Genomic DNA, 25,497 nt, shown 5'->3' with positions numbered 1-25,497 from the left:
AAATCAAATATGAATAACTTACCCTATCCTTAACCTCCAGAACCTCCGGATATTTTTCTATTAGCCAATGAGCAACATCTAAATGGCCAAAAAAAATTACTTTATGCATAATTCCATAACCTCTTCCATCTTTAGATATAGCTAATCTCCTACGTGTTAAACATGACTTAACAGTATTCAAATAACCATAATAAGCAGCTTCATGTAATTGCTCAATTTTTTTCTGAAAGGAATAAAATGTGATTATTTCAATCTTCAAATAAAAATACTGTACCATTCTGAAATTGAGGCAAATGATTAATTGGTTTATTTTTTTCAAATTTAATTTTCCTAAAAAGTCTTAAATTAAATTGCTTTTAATTATTTAGATATTAATATATTCCCAACTTCATTGTGATATCCGATTATGCATAAAATAACTAAAGTCAAGAAAATATAATAGATACAATGTCTGAATTTAGTAGTCTTTGGCTTTTTTTTAAAAAAACCAGGGATATAAAAGTTCTTTATTACTGATTCACTATTCAAGATTTTTAACAACGAGCTCATATTAAAAAATGAGAAAAAAAAGGAAAATACATATAAATAATAATGAATGTGACTTTTAATGAGGTTCAAAAACTAATGTGTGCAATTAAAGCACAGTTGGTGAACGCTCTGGATACTAAAGTACTCTCTGGCTCACCACATCAAATTAAAAAAATATGAAACGGTTAAAGTTATTATTTAATTCTTGAGGTGCGAGGATCCAAGTATTGAGTAGCTACGTGTGTTTACACTCATGAAAAAGAAAGAGTAAAACTTAGGTTTTATAGGGGATTTATTTTCTATATTATTAAAGCAATTTTTTTTTGTTAGTTGATATCTAATTAATCTGGGCGATGCCTGGTACTACTGTTAGTAACCACATAAAAAATTAACATTTACAAAGAAAAGAGAAAATTAATTACCATATAAGCTGGAATAGCTCGAATAAAAGCCCTAATTTTTGAATCTGAGGCTGTTTCACCGATTAGCTTATCTCCATATCCATCTAATACCACTTGTTCAATACTTTCAAAGTTTAAGTTTTTAATCCAATTTTGAACACTTGATGAACACATTTCTGATTTATTCATGTAAATTTGATATAACTTGCTAACTTATGTTTCTTTAACTGACCTTTTGGAGGATTTGAATGAAGAAATGATGATACTGCTTGTTGTTGATAAGGAGGAATCGAATATTTTTTTATTCGTTCCTGAGGTTCTCTTTTCCTTGGCATTTCCTTACAACGAGCAATTAAAATATTTAGATTGATTTCTCCAGGTGAATAGACATAATATTTTGCTGTTTTCCCATGCTATAGTATAAATAATAAATCTCTTAATTACAACATTAAACAATATTTTATTTTTAAAAAAAAACCAACAACCTTGTCCTGTATATTTTCATCTGCACCACATTTTAATAAATATCTATAAAATATGCCATTGTCATGAAGAGAAGCAGAGTAATGTAGTGGAGTCTGCCCTTCCTAAATATATATTTTCGTTTAATGAAGATGTTCGTTATTTTAATTTACTTGATCTTTTGCCCTAGTTGTAATGCAGTATTTCCCCGAAATAAGTTTTACAAGCTTTGGTTGATAGAAAAGTACAGCTTTATGTAAAGGAGTTGCTCCATATATATCTCTAGAGAGAGCAAGACGTTCATTGACTAGAAGTTCCTGAACAACCGATACTATTCCACTAACAGTTGCATTATGTAAAATTGATATAGTATCCATTAGATTGGGAAGAGTAAACATGAACTGTGAAACTTTACCAATACATGTTGATTCGTGTAAAAGTTTATATCCATGACCATCCAATACAACTTTTTCCAGATGTTCTAAGTCTGAGCTATGGATTAGTGAACGCAAATAAGCTCTATTAGGAGGTGGAACTATAAAAGAAAACTAAAAAAATTAATATCCAATTCAACTATTATTAACTTGTTTAATAATCATATGGAGCAACACACAGAACAGTGTATTACTTAGTATTCAAAAACGAAGTTTTCACATTTATATTTTTTGTGCATAAGAAAGACATTATTAGGGATATGAATATAGCCTAAATTGAGGTAACTATGAATTTTTAAGAAGTTATATGTGTGAGGCGATAACATTAAAGCAAGCTGGGATACTTTTTTTTTAATATCGCGACATTATGATAAACGAATCCGTTGATATGAATACTATAACTTATATTAATTCAAAAAAGTGATAAAGTCATGAGGAGCCGCAGTTTTTAAGGTTAACTGAACCTTATAAAAATAGGTTATTTGATAACACTGATCATAAAAGATATTGAAACGTCATGACGTGAAAATTATTATTAAAGAAAAGTGTATAGGTATTCACATTGCGAGAATAACGAACATAAGAAGGAGATTAGCTTGCTAAGATCATGCTTGACCAACTGAAATTGATTATATTGATGACATCAAAATCCGAATTAATGTTCAAATACTGCATGATCAAATTGAAAGAACTTGAATATAATAGGTTCTTGTAAAAATTTAAACAAATATGAATCATATTATTACCTTAATAGACAGTTTTTGGGGTGTTCTATATTGTATTTGAGTCTTTAAAAAATCCTCTTCTATTTTTCATTGAAGTAAAAAACTTATTATACATTTTTCTCTGTTTGATCAAAAAAATCCAAGCTTGCTTTTATGTTATCGCCACACATGATAGTAACAGCAAATATCAATGCTTTTATGGATTATTCCTCTTTATTTTGAAAATTCTGACGTATCACCAAGCAAAGAGAATTACAGTTTATATTACTTTCGGACAGTAGATATGCTGGTTCTAAAAGTTACCCTATTTTTATGACATTCTCTTAGGAAGGACTTATACGCTCACATGAATTCAGCCAATATTCATATACTTAGGCCTTATAACTTAATCAAAAAGTCTGAAAACTTTAAAAATGACCCTGAGAACTCATTTGAATAAAATTTCAATATTCATATGTTTATAAAAATATTTTAATTAATTAGAATCTTAAAGATTCTTACAATAATTTAGTTTTGTAATAACTTTGGACATATTTATCTGTTGGAAAAGTTTATTCAAATGAATTTAATTACCAATTCTTCCCCTAATACAAGGTTTCTGAACCTTTCTTTTCTAACGGCCCACTTTAGTGAGCCAACTCTCCATTTCCCAGAAAATCATTTTTCTTCGACAAATTCGATTCTAACCTATGTAGTTTTTAGTGCGTAGATATATGCTTTACTTATTGTGCCATTTAACGGCATTTTACGGCCATTTTTTTTGTTTGGATATAGGGGTAACCGGGCTAATATGAGACACCCTAATTTACTAGGGACATAACTTATTATTTATAATTAATGAAAGCGGAAATAATTGTTCTTATATACAGTTTTGTCCCATCGTAAGTATTTAGTGTAATCCGTAATTTATTTATTGAATATTGATGGGAATATCCTAAATCCTAAAGAGAGTGATATTTGAATATGATGATAAGTAATTTAGTAATTCAGAAAATGAATCCCGACTCAATAACTTTTTAAATATGTAAAGCAAAGCTCATATTTTCTATATAAGTTTAGTGAAGTTGAAATATAACTTATAATTTATTTACATGTTTATTGCATATGAGTTCCCATGAACTATTTATGCATATATGTACATAATAGGAGAGTTGAAAATATTTTGCGGTTTTCCTGATAAAGATATCTTGAAAAGATGACCACAATGAATTCATAGTAACTCTATAATCACAGATATTTTAAAATTCAGATGACTGAGAGAAAAACAGAGATCAGTTTTAGATTTTGTGCTCAAAGATAAATTCCTTTTTCGGCTTGAATTCATTTGCACAAAATGAGTCTTCCCCGTGAATTATTATTATTTAATAACATAAGAGCTCCCAAGAACTGTTTATACATAAAATAAAGGAGTTGAATATGCCTTGCTAATGAAAATATATGGAAAAGAGGATCTCATTATATTTCATTGTGTAGGATCGCCTTCTACTTTTTTTAAATAGCAGAAGAGACCCACAAGTGATAATGAAATAGGAAGCAAGGATGAAGCGTTATAATTACATCAATAGTGCAAACTTATATATGTATCATGTGTCAATTTGGAAGAAGTTTCAATAGAAGAGATGCAGATGAAGAATGATAAGTATCTTTCTTTCTCAATGTACATTTCAATCCAGTATTATTCATCTTTGTTAAACTTATCCTCAGTTCTTACAGAAGTATACAATGATTCCATAAGATCTCAAGCGAAAAATGTGTACTAAAACCAATGAATGATGAAGTAACAGTTTTTGATATTAAAGGACATCTACAAAATGAATGATAATTCAATTAAATTAGGTGTCATCGCCCGAGTCGCGCACAAAAAACATTTGTTAAGAGATGAGATTCCTAACATCATGGATTTACATATATCATAAATCTAATTAATCTAATGGAAATATGAGTTGACTCAGATTTCTAAATCCGGATGTTCCGAGAAAAAAAATCCATCCAAACCATATCTATTGTCTTAATTAATTTGATGTATATATCACTATTCTTATTAAAGTTTATTAAACGGACTGTTTTCACAGAAAAAAAGCTAAATCATATTATTTATTCTCCTTTCACCCCATGAAGTAGTTTGAATAAGAAGTTTTTTGGTTCTTCTTATTCTCTCGTATTTTGATATTATTGATGCATTAAATACTATCATTCTATGAAAAAAAAAGAAGTGAAAATGATAAGCATGAACCAAGTGAGTATAATTCAGAAATTCTTGGAAATTAAAAAAAAAATAATATTAAAATATCAATAATTCCTTCCAATGCACAAGAAATCAGAGGGAACCGATTAACTTAGTATTTAAAATTTATAAAAAATAGAAAATATTTTTTAATAGGTGTAATTATTCCTCCATAGAAATTATTTGACTTTCGTCCAATAAAATCGTCATTCAAAACAATAAGACCTCTTCACTTTCTTCATGAGTCATTCATTGGTCACTAAGAAAACATATTCCGAGCGTTGAACTTCTTTTAAATGACCATTTAATAGAAGATGAGGGGAGCCAGTCGAAAATAATTTCTCAATATAGATTATCTTACTTTTGTTCAATCCACTTTTCATTAAAAACGATAAGACCTCTTCACTTTCTTCAAGAAGTAATTCCTTAGTCACTAAAGAAACATATTTTGAAATTATTTTACATTAACATCTAAGTGAAGATGTGAAGAGCTAGTCGAAGCTCATCAAAGAACTCTTTCCGAAGAAAAAGAAAACTGAAGCAAGGATATGAATAGATGTTTTCCTTATGCCAAACAAACATTTCTTATGAATGCATGAGATAGATTCCCGAGTATGAAATCGTTTGGTCGAATAATTAATTAAATAACTACCCATGCCCATAATCTGATGAAATAAAATAATTTTTTAGCCATGTAGAAATGTACTACAGAGGATTCATGATTGTTATTTGTTAATGACAACCTACGTATTTCCATAAAATGCATGAACTCTACATGTATATAGTGCTCCCTGAATGGAAGTAACGAATAGCGACGAAAACATTTCTCTATTTTCCACCGAAGAATCATAATTAAATTTTAATTGATAGGAGGAATTAGTAATGTTTTTGATTATCTTCCGTTTTTTATAAGACACATTGGTGGTAATAATTGTATTTCATTGCTTTATAATGATATGGTTTAAACTTGTGAGTAAATCACACGTGTTCAAACATTAAACTGATGAAATCGATGTAATTTCATCAGCACCTACTCTTTTCTCTAATTTCCCTACTACTTTTGTTGAAAGTGAAGAAATCTTAAAAAAATACTTTAAATTATTAAAAAAGGAGAGGTTTTGTCAAAAGTTCCTCAAAAATAGAAGGAACTATAGTAAAGATCAACCCATGAAGAATGATAATAAAACGGGAGAAATTATACATGCTTAATGAGGGCGTAAACACTTCAGTGAACCTATCTTATTTATATTAACGAAGCTTTCGCGGTACATATTATCAAGAATATGGGGATAATATGGGCGTTTTGCAGGTATTCAAAGGTGGGTTCTAATTTTAAATATGTTCGTCTGTTATGAATAATTGTTAAAAAAGTTTAATGCACAACATGAAAGTGCATCAAATCGAAAGCTGGAAAGATCCCTCGTGAACTCTCTCATTGGATTGTCGCTTTTGCAGTCTGGAAAATAGAACTGAAACTCGTCCAGTAGCCTTTTTATGTGGATGATGGGCTCGTTCTTGAGAATGTCGTTATTACCACCAGCAGTCTTGCTTATTCGTGCCACTGTTAGAAAAGCCGTTGTGCTGCGGCCAGTCTCGCTTTTTCCCGAAAATTCACAAATCTTAACCCTTAACATAGGATATCATCACAAAACACACAAAATAAAATAACCATAAGAATACATACACGTATGACTAATTACTTAATAATGGAAGCTCTGCTCCCAATTGTTATACCATGTAGAGACGTGAAAGGTGTGAATTTACTGTTAACATTTCCAACCCAACAGTGTCGTCACTGTTACACATATATGACTTCCAATATAGCATCTATTGGTTATTTTTGTTTTTAAAACAGTCTGTAAATATTTGTGATTTGAAAATTAGTTGAAATTGAAATTTGGAAACAGTGGTTTCTTCTGTTCGATGAGTCATTCCCCACTCGGCATCACCGCCATTCCCCACGAGTGGGAAATTTCCCGCAGATTAAAAACCACTGCTCTAATATATTAAAATGATTTATGATTTTTCATCTATATAGGTTGCTCTACCATGTGCAAATGAAGAACGCTACGTAGTCCTTATCCTCAAAGGAATAACCATACAGAACAACACATAAATGGAATATATTAGTTATTATTTAGAAACAAAGTCTTATCTAAAAAGTAATATCTGTCGTTTGCATGCTTGTGATGCCATTTGTCATAGAGGAATCTCTATGGTAGAGATTATGAAGAAATAATTTTTTGGGCTTCATGAAGGATGAAGAGCTTGTATTATGTCATCCCAAATTCTTACCTTTAATCTGTCGATGAAGATCTATTCCACTAGGACACCCCGTCGAATGCTGCAATATTTATTTAAAACTTTTAAAACTTTAAAAGTGAACTAATAAGGAAACTGTAGACCTTTAAAAGCAAGCCTATGGCGAACAAAAAATTATAAAAGATATGAAGCTTTGATGATATATAATCGATTTGCAGTGGTGCAGGATGGGCAGATGGACATGGATGAGGAAGTAGTCATAAGCCATGTGAATTAAGGTCAACAAGTGTTTGTTGCGGTGAAAACGACTTAAGATGTATCATTGCACCAGAAATAGAGAGGGATTGGCAATAAAGTAATATCACTAACGAGAATTCAAGACTCTTTTTAGGGACTGTATGGATACCTCGTAGTGACCAATGAAATTGGTCAGCCGATTCTGACAAAATACGGCGTACTCTTATTAAAATCTTGATTTGTCGATGAAAATGTTGGACATCTGATTTAGGATGACGATGCCAGAGTTGGGAAATTAGCTGAATTCTTCTGTCGGAGAGTTTAAGCGAGACTTATAGTTTTTCTGAATTAAACCCTTTGGGAACATTAAATCCTTGTTATATAATTTTTGAAGTATAAAATTTATCACAGATATTCAGAGGAGAAATGTCTTCATTAGAAAATAACATATGCTATACATAACCTTTTATACAAGATTACCAATGCTTTCAGTTATGGGACAAAGTGTGTGGAGTCCCTCTTGTACGCATATAACTTCCTTTTTAAAATAAAAATAAAGTATTTTCTGTAGCTTTAAAACAAAGTAGTGAAACTCGCCTGCTAGCTCGAGGACATACATTGTTTACCACTTATATGTTTTAAAAAAAGGATATTGTTTTTCATATTACATCACACAATTATTATTATACCTGGCAGAGTTAATTAGTTTTAGTTAAATACTAACATGTTACGTGCAAACCCTACTGTTAAAAAAGTTGAAGATTTGATTCTTGTAGGCTTTATTCTGTCAATTCTTTTTCAAGTTAAGTTTTTATTTTCGTTTTTAAATACACTGGGGAACACAAATTTTTGTACAAATCAATTCAAACCAAAAATGAAACATATATTTGATTGTAGAAACCAAAACTTATCTCAGTTTTTCTCTAAGATATCTGAAATTACAGTAGTCGGAACCATTATCGTTCAGAGTCATTTCTTACCCTTAAGAAAATTAGCAACTAAAAAGTACAATTAATAAAACTTATGTAAAAGTGTTTTTGTTAAAAAGTTAATTAAAACGACACTTTTCCTCAGGTTCTAATTACAAATTCATAATTAATAGTAACAAGAAATATAATATATATATATTATATAAAAATATTCATTGTTTAATTTAAAAAAAAGATATATTTAAAAAAAATGCCTCTCCAAGGATTTTTGTTCGTTTTGTATAATTTAAGTGATCCCATTTTTATGAGAGTGAAGTAGAAAATAGGCAAAATTTCAGAATATATGGGAGGAAATATTGATATTTTAATATTTTGTTAAGCATTTCTGAATGAGATACTTTTGACTCTTACATATCACTTTGACTTATTTTTTTCTTGATGGTCGTTTTAAATGTTATTTTTCTTGAAATCTATTTCAACTTATTTATTTAACCAATAATCTTTTTGGTTTCGTTATGAATGGTAAATTGTTTATCTTATAATCCATGGGTTGTGGCTAATTTTTAAATTAAAAATTGTAAAAGTGATAGCTCTTATCAAACTGAACGAATGATTTCATCGACAAAGGCCATATAATTTCAAGATTTTGATAGGATCATAAAATTGATCATATCTAACTAAAATAACTCCAAAATGTATTAAATTATTCATTTGTTGAAGTAATGTTACCATCATTAAATACAATTTCTAAGATCCCTGATTCTGATCATCATACGAAGTTGAAACTATAGTGAAATGACAACTTTTGTTTCACACTATTATCTTTCTACTAGACATTAAAGGTATAGTATAAATCAATTGGAACCAATAAATCATTCTGAATCATGCCCGAAGTGTTATATTTTATGAAATTGTTAATATTGAGCGATTTAATTCCAATGATAAGTATGGCTTCTTTTAAAAGAAAAGTGTAAACTAAATGAGGTTAAATTAATTGTATTATACTATGAAATGGGGTTCCTGACCGCATATATATGCACCTTGTACACCTTTACTCAAAATTAACTTGGATGCCATCTGGGAAATGAATTTATATATAGCTCCATCAATCCAAAAATATCCAAAATATTCATTACGAATATTAAAATACTCTTTACATTATTTGCATGGAAGTTTGATACCCTTCAACATTTTGAATTATTTTTCTAAGAAATTTTCTTTTACTTCATTAACAGTATCCCTTATTATCTGTTGTCCAAATATGAGTACATTTGATTTTGACACTCACATAGCAGTAATTTCTTTTACTTTAGCCACTTTCAATAAAATTCATGGCTGATACCTATTTTAATTTAATTTTTTTCCCCACCAAAATACTACGAAGATATTTCATTATCAGAAAAGTGGTACAAAAATTGAATTTGCTCGTTTTCATTAATTAATCCCCCCCGACCTATCTTCTTACTTCAAATATTTGGTAAGAAATGAATAAGACCATTTTTAAACCTATGGTGACAATAATTATCATAATCATTAAATTTTAACCAATATCAAAAGTAGAACTTATTATCAGTTATTATTACATATTCAAAAGTTTCCTTAAATTCTTAAACAAGCAAACATAAACTGTATAAAAATAATTTTGACTATATAATTGTAAGAGCTTAATATGGGGAATCAAATTAAAAAATAGAGAATATTTATTGAGCTCCTTAAATGGGTAAATATTAAAATATATAAATAACGAACAACACTGAACATGAGGCAGTCCTTATCCAGTACTGATTTTCTCACCTTTCTCATGAGATCGGAATAGTTTCATTTTATTTTATAAAATGTCTTCCACAAATACTGCTATTCGTATTTACTAAAGTAATTAAATCTTATTTTGCTATATTTGTGATTTTTACACATTTTTAAATAAGAGGACTGATATACATTATTTATATAAGCATGCTCAAGGTGAGGTCACTCAAGTACTTATGCAAAATATAGCACGTATTTCTTCTTGCTTTTTATTATTATTATCGTGCAGTCCACTTTTACTATAATAGCTCTTTTTTTAAGTATCTTTTGAAAAAACATCTCATATTTTAATAAATTCCAATATTTTTTAAGATTTCTTCTCTTAAAAGAAAAATAGAGTTACAGATCAAAACTAGTTTACAACTTAGTTTCAGATATCCACTGGGATTATAAATTTTATACTACTGTATACTGTATTGTTTATTTTTGTTTTATTTTAAATACAAAAAAAGTTGAAGAAACAAATGAAAAAATATCGGCCTTATTCCAAAATAATTTCCTCAAAATCAGTTTTTATACAATCTCTCGAATAAAAATTGATTGAAATTTATGTTTTTTTTCACGATAGTATGATGATGTGACACAATTGTACTTTAAATTTTGTAGTTATATCATTTTTCTAATGCTTTAGAACAGGAGTATGTTGCAACCATCTCGTACCGATGATAACCTTATTCAAATATAAATATGTTTCTACTTAGATTTTGTTTTAAATTTATAATTTCTACACAACTAAACTATGTTATGAACAATCATTGTAATGTTTTATTTACACCTGACCTAGTATTGCTTTATAAAATATACAATGATCATATGGTATCAATGACACTATTTTTTTGCTATCTAACTCATAATCAATTAGATGAGAGTCTCATTAAGAAATTTTTTAAAGTTAACTATTATTTTACATACTTGGAGAGGTGGCTGAATCTGGATCTCCCTTGATTAGATGAGTACCAATTGGTTGAGGTTTTCTACTTTGTATTGTTCTATGCCTTATATCTTGAGGGTGATCTTGATAATAATATGCTGAATGCCCTTGCTAAAAATATTTAAAACACAAAATAATGCAGTCTATAAATTTAGTTTAATTAATTAATTTTGAAGTTAACACTATTAAAATTAAGGATCTATATACTTATATTATAAGTTTGTTGTCGATTTTTATTTTGTTATATATTTTGCCAATAAGTGTCGATTGAGATTCAATGGACAATGTGAACTAAAATTATTTTGGATGGAATGTGTCATTTATTACTGAAGTGTCCTCAAATATAGACGAGCATGTACTGTCTAATCTTGCAAGTTTAACGAATTTGTCTCGCAAAATTAGAAGATGGAGGCAAAAAAATAATCAGTCATCTCAAATTCCCTGTGGAAGAACTACTTATGTAATTCCAGGAGAATATTCTTACTTTGTAAATGAAGGGAATTTTCTTTTTTCGACAGCGGAGTAGATACCAATATAATTCTTGTATTTGGAACACAAAGTTGCTTAGAAGACCTTGCAAGAGTAAAAAACTGGGCAGGTGATGTTACAAATAAATGTGGTCCAGAAATATTGAATCAATTATTCACTATGCATGTTATCCTAAATCAGACTAGTATTCTACGTTTGTTCGTATTACTTCCAGTGAAATCTCAAGGAATTTACCTTAAGTTTTTAAGCCAATTTAGGAGTCTAACCCCAACATTGAGTCCACAAACATTAATGGTTGATTTCGAGAAGACAAAATTTAATGTATTCAGTGAAACTTTTTCGACTTCTAACATCACTGGTTGTCTTTTTCATATGTAGATCAGGGCATAAAATTTAGATATCTAACCGATTCAAATTTTAATAAAAAAAGTCATGTGCTTTACAGCCTTGTAATTTCTCCCAGTCATTGATATAATTGATGAGTTTGTAGAACTCACCAACGACGATTATGTACCGCAATAATTTGTTTCTGACTTTGAAACAAATTACATTGTAGGAGAACGAGGTAGTAGAGAAAACCGACGGAGAGTACAGCCGTACTTTCCGATTGAAATTTGGAATATGTACGAAAGGACTCAAGCTATGGCAAGTCGAACGAATAATAGTGTAGTAGGATTTCACAAAGCTTAAAGAAACTCTGTTACTAGTATTCATCCCAACATATGGAAACTAATAGACGCCCTTAAGAAGGAAGAGAGTTTACTAAGGAAAAAAAAAAATGATTTAGACAGGTGTGAAATAATACCGATATTTAAAAAATATTCAAGTATAAATAGAAGGATTAACAACATTACTCTTAATTATAATCCAGACGAAAAGATGGAATATTTAAGATAACATAGCTTGGAACTTTCATACCTTTTAAAATTTATTAATCGTTCTTCATTACATATCTTAAATAAAAAGTTGTGCCCTATTCGAGGTAAGCGGTTCCATCGGTCCTGGTTCAACCACGACAACTGTTTCGGTCTCGGTTCAGCGTTATCGGTTCCATTTTATCTAGGATCATTTTGGTAACAAGGGGCGTCGGTAGAAAATTTTGGCACAGCTATCTTACACGTAGTGTGTATAGTACCCCCAGTTCAAGAAGGGGATCTTAAAACTCGTATAAAAGGTACCCTAGTTTTAAATTCATTAGTGTAGGGAGGAGCTTGGCAGTTTGGGGAGTTTTGGGAAACCCTGGATTCAAAAATATTATACTTATCATATTATAAAATACTGACAAGCCTAGTAGGGGGGCTAGATCCATAATCTGCCCCACCCCTTCCCTCTTGTATTTACAGGGTGTAGTGCCTACAACCCTTTTTCCAGATCCATAAAAAGCCCTTAGGTATTTAGAACTCAGATACAACTGTATTACTCAGGTTACGTAAAAAAAAAAATCATAGAAAAAACGCTGCGATTACATACAAAAAAACTAAATTTATTTTTTATAATACAGGGAGCGGGGATCAAATTGTCGCCAAAATATTTTTCTACAAAAACAACACAAAATATAAATTTTTTAACTTTTTTATTGAAAATCAAAACAATGACGAGCATATAGGTATAGAGTAGCCATTCATTCGATATAATCACCGTTGGCATCAATAACGCCCTCAATACAGCCTCTGAACTGGCCGTAGGCTCTTCTAACCATCTCATTGTCCATGTTGCCGAATACCTCCGTGATGGACTCCATCAGGCTGGCCTTGGTGCTATGGGGATGTCTGTTGGTATGTCTCTCGACATAGCCCCAGACAAAATAGTCCAAAGGAGTAAGGTCGGGAGAGTTAGAAGGCCACAAATCCTTGGTTACGACGTCATAACAGTTCTCGGTTAACCACTGCATGGAGATTTTGGACACATGGCAGAGTGCTGAGTCCTGTTGCCACACCCAGGGCCTGTCTCCGGCCACCCCTTGGATCCAGGGCAGAACCACCTTCTCCATAACATCCAGGTAGACCTCTGTATTGACCTTTAGACCAGTTTCACACATGTGGGTAGGCATAACATGACCTTCACTGCTGACCACCCCGAACACCATGACCATTGAAGGGAGCTTGGTCTTCATTACCTTCCTCACATGGCTGGTGCAGGTGGCTATCCACCTGTTGTTCTGCTTGTTGACCTTCTGATCTTAACAGAAATTATTTTCATCAGAGAAAAATCACAGCATTCCGGGCTGCTTTGGGTGCTTGAGCTTCTTGAGCAATTTTGTTGACTTCATCAGCCTGTTCCCCTTTGCCTTCTGGGTCAAGATTTGGCCCACCTGCATCTTGTAGCTCTTGCACCTTAAATCCTCAGATACACAGTCCCTTATTGTTTTCTCATGGCAGCCCAGATCCGTCGCCATGACCTTCATGGACCTGGTAGGGTCATCCTCAACCATCTTCTTCACCTTGTCGACAAAGTCGGTGTGCCTGACCTTCCTGTCGGCGCCCTCCTCCTTGGGTGCCCTCTTTATGGTTCTTATGGATACGCTGAACAGTCCGTAAATTTACTCCTAAGGTTGAAGCAATCGTTGAATGGGAGATTTCACCTCTATTATTAACCAATGCCATGACTACGGCATACCTCGAAAGCTCCTCGTTTCACTTATAGCTCTTTATCTCCTCATATGATGACGGTATGATGCTAACTGAACTACGTATCGTCAGCTGACGAGAATAGCTTTCCTATTTGGTAACTGGTTTTATATTTGATAATGTCGTCTTAAAGTTATCAAGGTTTAAAGTAGGCGAAAATTTGATCCCCGCTCTCTGTATATATTTTCTTTTCTTTATATATTATATAAAGGAACAAAAGCACAAGAACCGAAAACAATAAGTAATATATTGCGGTCTCGATTCAACTTTTTCTGTTCAGGTTCTAGTGGTTCAAGAACCAGAACCGTTTGAACCGCTAGAACCGTATAACCGCTAATGACACAACCTTTATAAATATAATTTTTATGTAAAGTACTTTTTTCCTTTAATTACATATAAAAAAGTTACAGAAATATATAATTTTTTTGCATAATTTATTTTCAAGAGATATTGGTTCGAATATCGTGTAATAATGCTGGATTTCAGAATCAGAATTTCTAGGTACTTTTAAGAAATATACAGTCATTTTGATGATTTCAATATCCTCTTCCCTAAGGGATACTCCACGATTCTTAGGGTTCCCCAACAGTTTGAGAGGCCCTGGAGTAAGGAGCAGTAAATATCATTAACCAAGAAAAGAGTAATACTTTTTTTTCGTAAGGTGTATTCACAAAAAATGACATTAGATTGCATAGGACTAGGCATCTGTTAACTCTTTTTTTTTTTTGTCTCTGATGGCATTTTCTTTATTCAATTTGTATGAAGATGGTCTTGACATGCAAAAGCAAGTATTTGAAGATTATATAGGTGTCTAGAAGGGATTGGTACATCTTATAGGTAAATCTTTATTGGGTCACCATACATTGTATGTAATTTGCCTTTTATTACAAAACACATCAAGTGTTTGTATAATTTTCTTCTCTCTGTCAATGGCAAGGATTTTACTGTTTTTTAGTCTATTATGGAGGTCAATGTCTCCTTGACAAAGCAATGAGCAGGTCTCTCATAAATTATCTTGAGCCACTGAAGTTATTTTCAATTAAATAAACACTCTCCTTTGATGTCATACATGATCTAGGCCTTAACCAAATATCCTTACTCCTTTCTTGAAAACACATCTAATAACTATTCCTGCTTGCATGTCTATATGGTAGTACCACCTACTCACTCCCTCAGTTTAATTACCTGTCCCATCTTTAATATTTGCGATAATGTATGAAGACTTAATATCCGATAGGTAAGTTGCCTAGGCTTTTGGATCAACAACCATAACCATACAACTTCATAGCTCTTGAGCCAATTCCATTCACTCCGAAGACTTGCGTGAATATCGTAGGGAAGAGTTTGTAGTCTTGTTCTTCGGTTGGAACTGGAAAACCATTAAGATGGACTCAGACCACCAAACAAATGCAAAAATGTTGAGTGCTGTGGCGTGTTTCGTTAGCTCATGTGATTAGGTGATTCTCAGTTTTTGGCAGGTACTGCAATTTGAAATTAGTAGAAAAATATCCCCCAATATTCTAGGTCAAAAATTAAGATTATGAGATTTGGCTCCAGTTCTTCTGTTGCCTTGATGAAGTTTGTGTAGTTATCTGAGAATGTTATAAAGATTTCCTATAGGAAAAAGAATGCAATGTCCATTGTCTTTACGAAAGCAAACTCATTTTCTCTTCGACAATCAAGAAATTCCAGTTTTTTACTATAACCTTAGCGGGTGTATCAATGTTAGTTTCTGTGGCTTCATGGTAAGAGGACTTCGATTATTTATTGGTAAATGCTTTAATGAGTTCAGTAATATTTATTCATTTAATTCTAAAACAAACAATAATTGAAAAATATATTGCATGATAGGATTTATCTAACGAGTTTTTCTTAGTAAAAAAATGATTTAATTTGCAATAGATGGATAACAGACGGAAATTTTTATTGTACAATATTTAAATTGCACCACAATATTCTTGAACTAATTTTCTTAATGCAAAATGATATAAGCTGCTTTTTAGCCAAAAATTCTTGACCTAATTCAATTTATAACTTAACAAATCCCCATACAACTCTTTGTGAATTTTTGCATATTTTGTTTTGAAAATTGACGAAACAAATCATACGCAACCAAAGTATCTTTAGCTCTTGTATTTAACTGGGCCCCTTGAACAAGTTAGACTTCTACATATATCAAATAGAAGAGTCTATTGAAAATAATTTGACTCTTATAAAATGGCTTAAATAGGCTTGTCCTTAAGATTGTTCCCAATGGTCAAATGATTACACAAAGTGGCTTTTTGGACCTTTATATTAACTTTTCACGACAAATTTTGTTTATTTCATGTGTATTTATCAATCAATTAAGTATTTACTATCCTTTTGTAATTAAATTACTTTATGATTATATTTATTATGGAAAATACTTATCATTTCATTTAAAGTATTATTTATTATGAAAAAAATTTATAGAAATACATATAAAATTCTTTTTAATAATACAATTATAGATAGAAAAACGTCATAATTTTCATTTTCATTTGAAAGTATTTTACAGCCAATTTCATGTTTATTAATAGCCACAAACTGATGGTACATTCTTGTTCCAGGTATTAAAAAAAAAATTAATGTGTAGTTATTTAAAAATGTTCAGAACTATTGTTTTTATTTTTATCACCAACCAAAAAAGTTATCCTATGGTAATTTTTCAAGCAAGTGAAAATGTAAAAGTTAATTTAATATTTGGATGTTAATAGTTATTCTTTATTTAGTCATTCTAGGTTGATTTGTGTTGCGAATCTTTTGACTGTCCTACTTATTCTATGACAGGGTGACTTTCAAGGCTAGTAGGGGAAAAAAATTACATTTATATTTGTAAATAAAATTATCTTTCTAGTACGTATAAATATTTTATAAAAGTTATTTTTACTCTAATATCGTATTGCACATCTTTTTGAGATGGTAATACAATTTCTTAATATATTTTAGCACTTTACAAGTAATAAATTTACTCGAAAATGATTTGACTTTGTAAACAAAAGCCAGTATGACCAAAGAAATATTGACCAAAGAAAGTAGGAGTTTGATTACAAATAAGTTCAATCTTCACCCACTTAATCTTAAAATAAGGATGGCTTTGCATTTGCAAATTCCATCTATGATTCTGCATAGGGTGTAATTCGATATTCCCTTTTTGATGATCTAATTCCAGGTCTGTAACGTTGTCGAGGAGCATTCTATTAATAGACGTAAAAAATTCCGAAGGCTTTCTATACAACGCCTTCCTCTTTCTATAAAATCGGCCACGGGGGACCTTCTTCTTTCTGGTTGAACGTCTACACCGTATGTTGTCGTTAGGAAACATAATGAACAAATCATTCATACTGGACTTACTAACCAATAGTGTGCATTCATGTTTAAACCAGTTTGTAGGGGAGTGGGATGAGGCTAAAGAAAATTGCGAGCGTTTCAAAGAACTAGCCTTTAAGATAACAACTTCACCCTCTTTTACATTTTCATTTAACGAATAAAAATATCACCATTAATTCTTTTCAATAAATGAATGACTTGTGGGTGTATTGATTTTTAACACAAAACCTACCAAATTGAGAAGCACGTGGAGATTGAGTTATCATATCGGATCTATCTACTGTAACTTACTGTTTAAAATCAATATTTTAATCACTCATAGAGAAATAATCATATATAAGATATTTGAAATGATCGTTTTCCCCATATTTGCTGCACCAGTACATTTCTACCTGTCTTTATTGTGATCTGGCTTATATTCACACAAGAATAACTTTATCAGACGACTTTCATTATTGTTCTTGTACTAATGAGTTTGATTCCCATAAGCTCTCCTACTGATTTTCATGTTTTAAATTACCACGTTGTCATTTTTTGATAACTCGCACGTGATACATTTTGCCACTACCTCCTGTGATGAATGTATATGGACTTTGCACACTAGTCTCCCTGTAGCTCTAGATTAATTTGACCGTGCACAACTTCAGATGCTAGACGTTGATCCGAGATCCCCTTCTCCAGATTTGCACATGAAAATAAAGATATCAAAGTATGGTACTAATTATCAAAGAGTTCTCCCTCTTTCGGTCTCCTGTTCATAAAATCCACTTTATCAACGATAATATGATACTTCTTCTGGAAATAAGTTTGGACCGGAACTAATATACTGAAATCTTCTTCCCAGTACTCAAGTGGATATTGAGTTTATTTTGGCCAATCTTCCACATGTCCGGATCGGACGTCATGAACAAATGTTGCACTTGCAGTGTCCAGTTGACTTTTGTTACCCCTGTGTCGAACATATTATTATAATATTTCATCTTATTACTTAAAAGTAAAGTCTTTCGTGAAATCAGAACATGGCTTGAGGTAACTGATCGGCAGAAAATCAGATTCGCAATTTCATAAAATCATTACTCGTACTATGAATAAATTTAAACCTTAAAACTTAAGCTAATTTTATTATTATTTTATAATTATTTATTATTTTTATTAACTATATTTAAAGGACTATAAAGCAGCGCGTACACTGAAAATGGGTAATACTAAGCCAATTGCCTTTCAAAAAATTACACACACATTCTAATACATACCTACTCTTTTTTATACTGATAAAATGGTTCCCTTGAATAGAATAAACTTTACATTGAATAACTATACTAAGGAAATCTATTCTGTTTCTGTTGGCTTGGTACTCTTACAGACTACTTAATTTAGTTATTTATGAAGGTAATAGTAATTTTATTTTTTCCTTTTATTTTTTTCCGTATTGGGTTATCAGGCTGTTTCAAAGCAAAAATAGATTCCAAGAAATTAGTAATCATGTATACAGGAAGTTAGGAATTGTTAAGTTACTTAGGGCTTACTTTTATTTTTATGTTAGAAGTACTAGCTATTTCTTAATAAGGCATTCTCGTCATCCGCTGTTCTGTTCGTGCAAACTGAGATAAACTTTTTTATAGTATTCTGTATTCTTTCGTTAAATGTCTTTGGCGGCAATATTACAAAAGTTATTTTCATTTTACATGTATATCACAGAACAAAACAAAAAAATAAAAGATATCTTTAATTGTATTTGTTGTTCCATTCAACCAAATATTGAAAGAAAGTTGCGAAATACATCTTTAACTTTTAGGTGTCAAAACTTTCATTAATTCAAATTTAAAAAAAAGTACGCACACAGAAATTTAAGGGTATTACTTATATCTATCTCAGTAAGATTTGTGGCATTATCTTTCAAAAGTTCAGACTTGGTGGGTAACTTCAGGGACTTTGTATCGTCTATTAAATTTGGTTTGACATAATTTTGCAATAAAGAGGATCGTCCGGCTATACAAAATCGTCGTAAAAGGATTGAAGTCCTAAGTTGAATAATTTTACACCAGATTTTCATTTTTATATTCTTGTATTAGAAAATTGTTTCTTATGATTTTATTGTTGTTAAACCTTGGTTGGTGTACATTTTTTTACTAAAAAAAAATCTAGTGTAATTAAATGATTTGAACTTTTGCAGTATTGTTAGTTTTCTGTGCACAATAATTAATACAGATATTTTTATAGTACTGTTCTAATTATGAAAACTAGGAAAAAAAAGTTATATTTAAGGAAAAAAACCATCTTTTAACATTTGAACAATACTTATTCAAACACTAACATTGAATTATTTTAGATTTCATTAATGATTGAAAATAATTTGTAGGGAGGATCATTAAATTTATTGTGGATATTAGTGAAGAGAAATGGCGTTGCTAGCCCTGATATATACAGGATTCCGAAGCATAACGTGGACTGAATGACAGATATTAGAAAAATGTAAATAATTTTATTTCTTGATATATAACTTTGAAATTTTTTTGTTACAAAACTTTGAGACACGACCTGTGTGAGCATGTTCAATCAATGTAGCCCCCCCCCCCTCAGCAGCAATCACCATCTCCATACGGCGGCAGAAAGACTTGCAGGAATTGATGATGAAATTGTCGGACTATTTGTTCCACTTCTTCACAATAGCGGCCTGCAGGGAATCCACGTGCGGGTGAGATGTCCAGTTATTCTCCCTCTCCAGAGCACCCCAAAAAAGCAAAGTCCAACGGGTACAAATCTGGTGAAGAGGATGGCTACATGTCCTTGTGCGAAAAATTAGCCATGTTGTCGGGCAGATTTTCTAGCATTTGGCCGATGTGTGTGAGGAAGCACCATCTTGGGTCCACACATAGTTGTCCTCTGGGTATGTGGCCTTGAGCCATGGTAGAATGGTGAACTTTATCACCTTGTAGTAAGCCTCCTGGCCAATTTTCTCCCACACCTTAAAAAAAAAGGAGGCATCTTCTTTTCGTCTGACGCCACGGCCCCCAGAACCATGTTTTGGGCCGTATGTTTTTTTACAGAACACCCCTTGACCTCCTCTAGTGATCCACCTAGCCAATGGTCGTTTCGACAGTTGTAGACCTGGTCCCCGGTGAAAATCTTCTCGTCCTATAATTTTTTTACTGTGGATCCATTTGCCTTGATCCACGCACGAACTTTCTTACACCTCTGCAGTCTCCTTTCCTTCACAGTGTGCGTCAACATGTGGTGGGCTGTCCTTATGTAAGAGGACACCCCCAAGTCTTCCTTCACAGCCATCCTGATGTTCTCCTTCTCAACGTCAACCTTGTTAGAGAGGCGATTCATGGATTTTCTTTATCTTCTTCTTCAGGTCCCCCAGAAACTCAGACTCCCTGTTCAAGTTGTGTCCCCCAATTCCTTCATTCCTTGAGAGGTCTTTTTCATTTATGAAACACTTCACAATGTCAATCAACTCTGCTACCTCAATTTTGGCATCCAGAATTTCGGAGATCTTCTGCCTTTTTGCTTCTTGCCCTCTCATGATGAAAGATTTGAGAAATATTTATTATTGTTTACTCATGCAGAAAGGACAGGAGATTGGGATATGCATAAAAAAATCCCAAAAAAATCCCAAAATCTCTCTATTTAACTACATAATTAGTATTTATTAACAGTACACGTTTTGCTTCCTGACCCTCTATATTAAAAAAATAAACCTATTTATATGACTAATAATTTTGTGATGTTGATAATTTTTAGAAGTTATCCCCCACCCCCTTAAAAAAATGGAAGCAAGCATCACACCTGTTTAAGACATATTAGAACTATCACTTCATGGTAGGAGTTAGTTGAACTCAACCCTTCAATGTGTTAATTGATCTATTAGATGTATTTAACTCAGTCAAAAAAGGATAATGAAATCAACTTGCCTTTCACTGAAAGCTGAAAGTTCTCAAAGCCGACTTGAGATAAGCTTCAATAATTATTAATTTACAGGTCCTGTAGAAATCTAGTTCTGCGAGGGGAAACACTAATCCTTGAAATTTTGTGGAACTTGTATCTGCTAGAACACGAGAACCTCCTGGCCTGACATAATTCTTCTTTTACCAACCTCCTGGCCTGACATAATTCTTCTTTTACCAACCTCCAATGCATACTGATTTAATACAATGGGAGCCAAGGCGTGTTGCAAAATTGCCGAGATCATATCCACGAATTAATCGGGAAATCCATTTAAGTACCACTGTTGAAATATGTATTTTCGATAAATATTCTTAATTTATAAACTGTCAAAAGGCTTATTAAAATCTATTAAGAGTGCGGTAAATTTATTTGACGAACAGTCATCTTTTTCATTTTTTATTAACAACAAATATATACTAAGTATCTGCCCTACACGAAAGCCTTCTGGTCAGGACAGATGATGTGGGGTAGAAAATTATTTATTTTTCTATTTATAATTCCTCTAAATATAAGAGTCATTAGCCAACCAGAAGTCCTAAAAACTCGAAAGGATGTCCAGAAAGCCGGGGATATTTATAATTTTTTAGTAATTTTATATGAAGTTCAGGATCTCGTCCAAGTATTTGAGGAAATCTATATTCTTAAAAATATCTTCATTAATTGAAATGATATCTTGCAGTTCTACTGGCTCCAATAATTTGGACAAGAGTTGTTTTCACATAGTAGGGTCTTTGACACTTTTACAGCAGTAGCAGAAATAACACATTAATCAACGGAACAGTCAGGGCAAGCACACTTCAAAGCGTAAAAACCAACATACCTCAACCAATATCTTAGCCTAATCCTCAGAACCTCACACAGAGGTCATACCCCCCTTCCATACACACACCAATCGAATCTTAGAGGTTTTTATAGGATAACTTGCGTTTTATATGAAGATCCAATATTTTTCTTCTAAATATAAACATTGTTCCTTCAGTTTCATATTCAGTTGTGCCCCCCCCCCTAACTTTGAGTTTGTATCTAGACGCTCGTCAAGTATTTTTTCTAAACGTCTCCTCACTCATTTTCTTTCTAATGCAGCCCCTTTAACCTGTCATAGAAATATATTCTTTTTCATTTAACACGATATTTTTTAACGTTTCCACGGTGAAATGTTTCCAGAATCTGACTTTAATTTAATTCAATATTTCATCGTGAGTCCAGAGCAACATATTTAGTTTATAGATGAAGCTTCTTGGTTGATTTATTATTGAAAGCATAAATTAATGGGCAAAGATCATAGATGAATGAAAGCAGAACGTGTAATTGTTCCAAAAAGTTTGATAGTCGAGGAGTAGCAAGTCGGTCATATATCACTCTACATAACTTTGTTTTTGAATTAAATGTCATTTTAGGATTCTTTTTTTTTTTTGGAAGCAGCCCTAAATCAGTAAGGTCACCAATGACTTTTTCCACGCATAATATTCATATCTCCAGCCACAAGACATTCACCAGTGTGAGTCTGTAAATATTTTTTAAGAACATTCGAGAAACAACACCTTCAATCATTATTAATTTCGTAGATGGCAAACAAAGTTGTTTTTTCCCCACAAAAATCAAACTCTACCATAACGTAATTTCCCATTGTATCAGAAGCCCCTTGTTGTGTATTTAAATAATCTCTTATTTTTACTAAAATACCTGTAGATTGATGGGACAGCCCTCTTGAAGGGTTGGCATAGAAGCATGTATGTCATGGGGGACAATCAACTATTAATAACAACGGGACAAGATTCCTTATATAATTAATTACTAATTGCTTGAAAATAAGAAAACGATTTCTCCTTTGAGCCAAGCCCGTTAATTAGGTAAAACTTAAAATTCGAGAATTTCACTAAAATTTTAATTCAAATAACTACAACCAGTGATTTCTTAAATACAAATAGGGTTATCAATTTTCTTTGATATGAAGTTTATGATTCATCTAAAGGTTTCTGATCCAGTAAAAAAATGAAAAATGTATGAGAAAAGCAAAAAGCACCAGAAAGTTCACTTGACATGGAGACACCACACTTAACATCTTGTAGGCGAATTATATTCGGCTTAAAAGTTAATAAGTGATTCTTCAGGGCATATCTAGACCTACGATCTCTTCTTCATTGAACATTAAATGAAATTATTTTTTTTACTATTAGATTCATATGGTGAGGAGGATTTTTTCCAATTCTGCCTGGGAAAAACCAGTTACCTGCGATTGAAATTACTTCTCAACATTAATTTTTTGTGTAGTAGCAATGGATAAATTTGGGAATGAGATGACATTGAGCTATGACACATTTGTACCCTTAAACTGCATGTGAGATTTTCTCCCTTCCTTTGAGCATAAAATTTATTCCCAACTGTCTCAGAACAAAGTCTTTTCAATAAAATTAGTTATTCATCTAGTCAAGGCTACAAGGTTTATTGGGTAAATATTTTAGGTTCTTATCTGCACTTGACACCTCCCTCGACGCCATCCTCGCAGGAGACAATTCTCCAAAAACATATCTTCTGTTAAATTAGTATTGTCCTTTCTTTTGCTCGATGAAGAAGACACTTCATAGTTGCCTTGACCTTCTAAATCCAAATTGTTGTCAGAGGAAATTTGAGAAAAAGTATGATCTTGACACTCACCAATCTTCGATTCTACGACCGAAATATTTTCTCCAGACGGAACATCTTTTTGTAATCCAGAAGGAGATTTTGGATACTATATTTTCATTTTCTTCAAGTTGTCCTGAGTAACTATCTTCTATTCTAGACTCACCAGAAGCGGCTAAGTCTCCTTCACGATTCGCTAGGAGATTGTCACAAGTACTGTACTTTTGACTGCTCCCATCAAGTTCTCCTCATTTTTACACAAGCATCGTTCAACGAATGACTTTTCAAAATTATCTTAGAATTCAGAATTCTGATCCTCTTCTGCTCACAATATTATTTTATATTTCCAAAGTTAAAATAATATTGATATTGAATTTTCGATCACAATGACTTCAGCATTATTTAATTTCCCTTGAATGTTATAATATGAGATAGAAATGATGAGTATGCTAACATCTCAATTTTAACATCACTGTTCCTCAATATCTCCTTATAATTTTCGTATTTTTCCTCACCTTTCTTGTTCGTAGGATTTTTTTGTAGATAGGGAATATTAAATTTCCCCTAATTTTTCAGTCTAAAAAAGGAAATATATCGAATTCATAACAAGACACAGAATCAATAAAAACAATTTTATAATCATAAAAACACTTTTACATAAGTTTTATTATTCCTACGTTTAAATTGGTGATTGTCTTAAGAGTAAACTATTACTCTGAACTATAATTGTCCCGAATTACTATAATCCCAGATATTTCAGAGCACTGAAAGATAACAGTTTTAGATTCTGCACTCAAAGAAAATTCTATCATTACCTTCTATTCATTTGAACCAAATTCGTGTTCCCAGGGTATTAGGATGTATGTTATATCTGATTTTTATGATATATATATATATATATTGATCTTTTAGAAAATGCAAACGCAAATTATGTCATCTGCGGTAATTGAGTTTAATATAGATCGAGATACTATCATTTCAGCGGAAAAACAGTACATAACTAGGAAACATTTAGACCATGCATGAAGGTTAACTATTTTTATAAAAATTAATAACATATTTTTATACTCGTAAGAATAATGATAATTATATTATGACTAATGATACCCAAATAATGCATAAAAATAGAGCTAAATATGCAAAAAAAGAACAAAATGCAAATAAAAAAACATAATAAGGCTGAAAATGCAAATAAATCCAGTAAAGAAAGATTTATTTTTCTTTTAAATATTTCTATCCAATTAAATTTTTTATTCTATCAAGCCTTTAATCTTCTGATCCCTCAGTAGTCCTCTGTATACCTGTTTGTCTGATTGGTGAAAAAGTCCTGGAAAATTCTAAAGGTTTTTTTGTAGTCTACAGATGTCAGGGGGCGCAGTTGAAGCTTGCTATGATCTTGTGATTCTTCTTCACACAAGACATATTCTCACCAAAGAGCACTAAACCACTATTACTAACATTCTCAAATGCTGGGGTTTCTTCAGAACCTCCTCAGGCTCTGGCCGACCTTCTTAATGA

General features: G+C 31.8%; 1 protein-coding gene and 1 long non-coding RNA gene across 3 annotated transcripts in view; one reads left to right on the top strand and one right to left on the bottom strand.

The window, feature by feature from the left end:
- The window catches only part of LOC121126839 (uncharacterized), a 91,623-nt gene that overhangs the window by 6,168 nt on the left and 59,958 nt on the right, over positions 1-25,497 (bottom strand). For both annotated transcript variants that reach the window (XM_071892120.1, XM_040722184.2), the window contains 6 exons: positions 10,921-11,050; positions 1,565-1,926; positions 1,415-1,516; positions 1,162-1,342; positions 951-1,105; positions 23-223 (listed from right to left, as the gene is read on the bottom strand). In XM_071892120.1, the coding sequence (XP_071748221.1) occupies positions 23-223; positions 951-1,105; positions 1,162-1,342; positions 1,415-1,516; positions 1,565-1,926; positions 10,921-11,050 (1,131 nt within the window). The remainder of the gene's footprint in view (positions 1-22; positions 224-950; positions 1,106-1,161; positions 1,343-1,414; positions 1,517-1,564; positions 1,927-10,920; positions 11,051-25,497) is intronic.
- LOC121126954 (uncharacterized) overlaps positions 1-25,497 on the top strand; it is a 64,616-nt gene that overhangs the window by 38,203 nt on the left and 916 nt on the right. The window lies entirely within an intron of this gene.

This window comes from Lepeophtheirus salmonis, chromosome 12 (assembly GCF_016086655.4).
Source record: "Lepeophtheirus salmonis chromosome 12, UVic_Lsal_1.4, whole genome shotgun sequence".
Lineage (NCBI taxonomy): Eukaryota > Metazoa > Arthropoda > Copepoda > Siphonostomatoida > Caligidae > Lepeophtheirus > Lepeophtheirus salmonis.
Note: the sequence above shows the minus strand (reverse complement) of the source record. Positions and strands in the feature narration are given on the sequence as shown.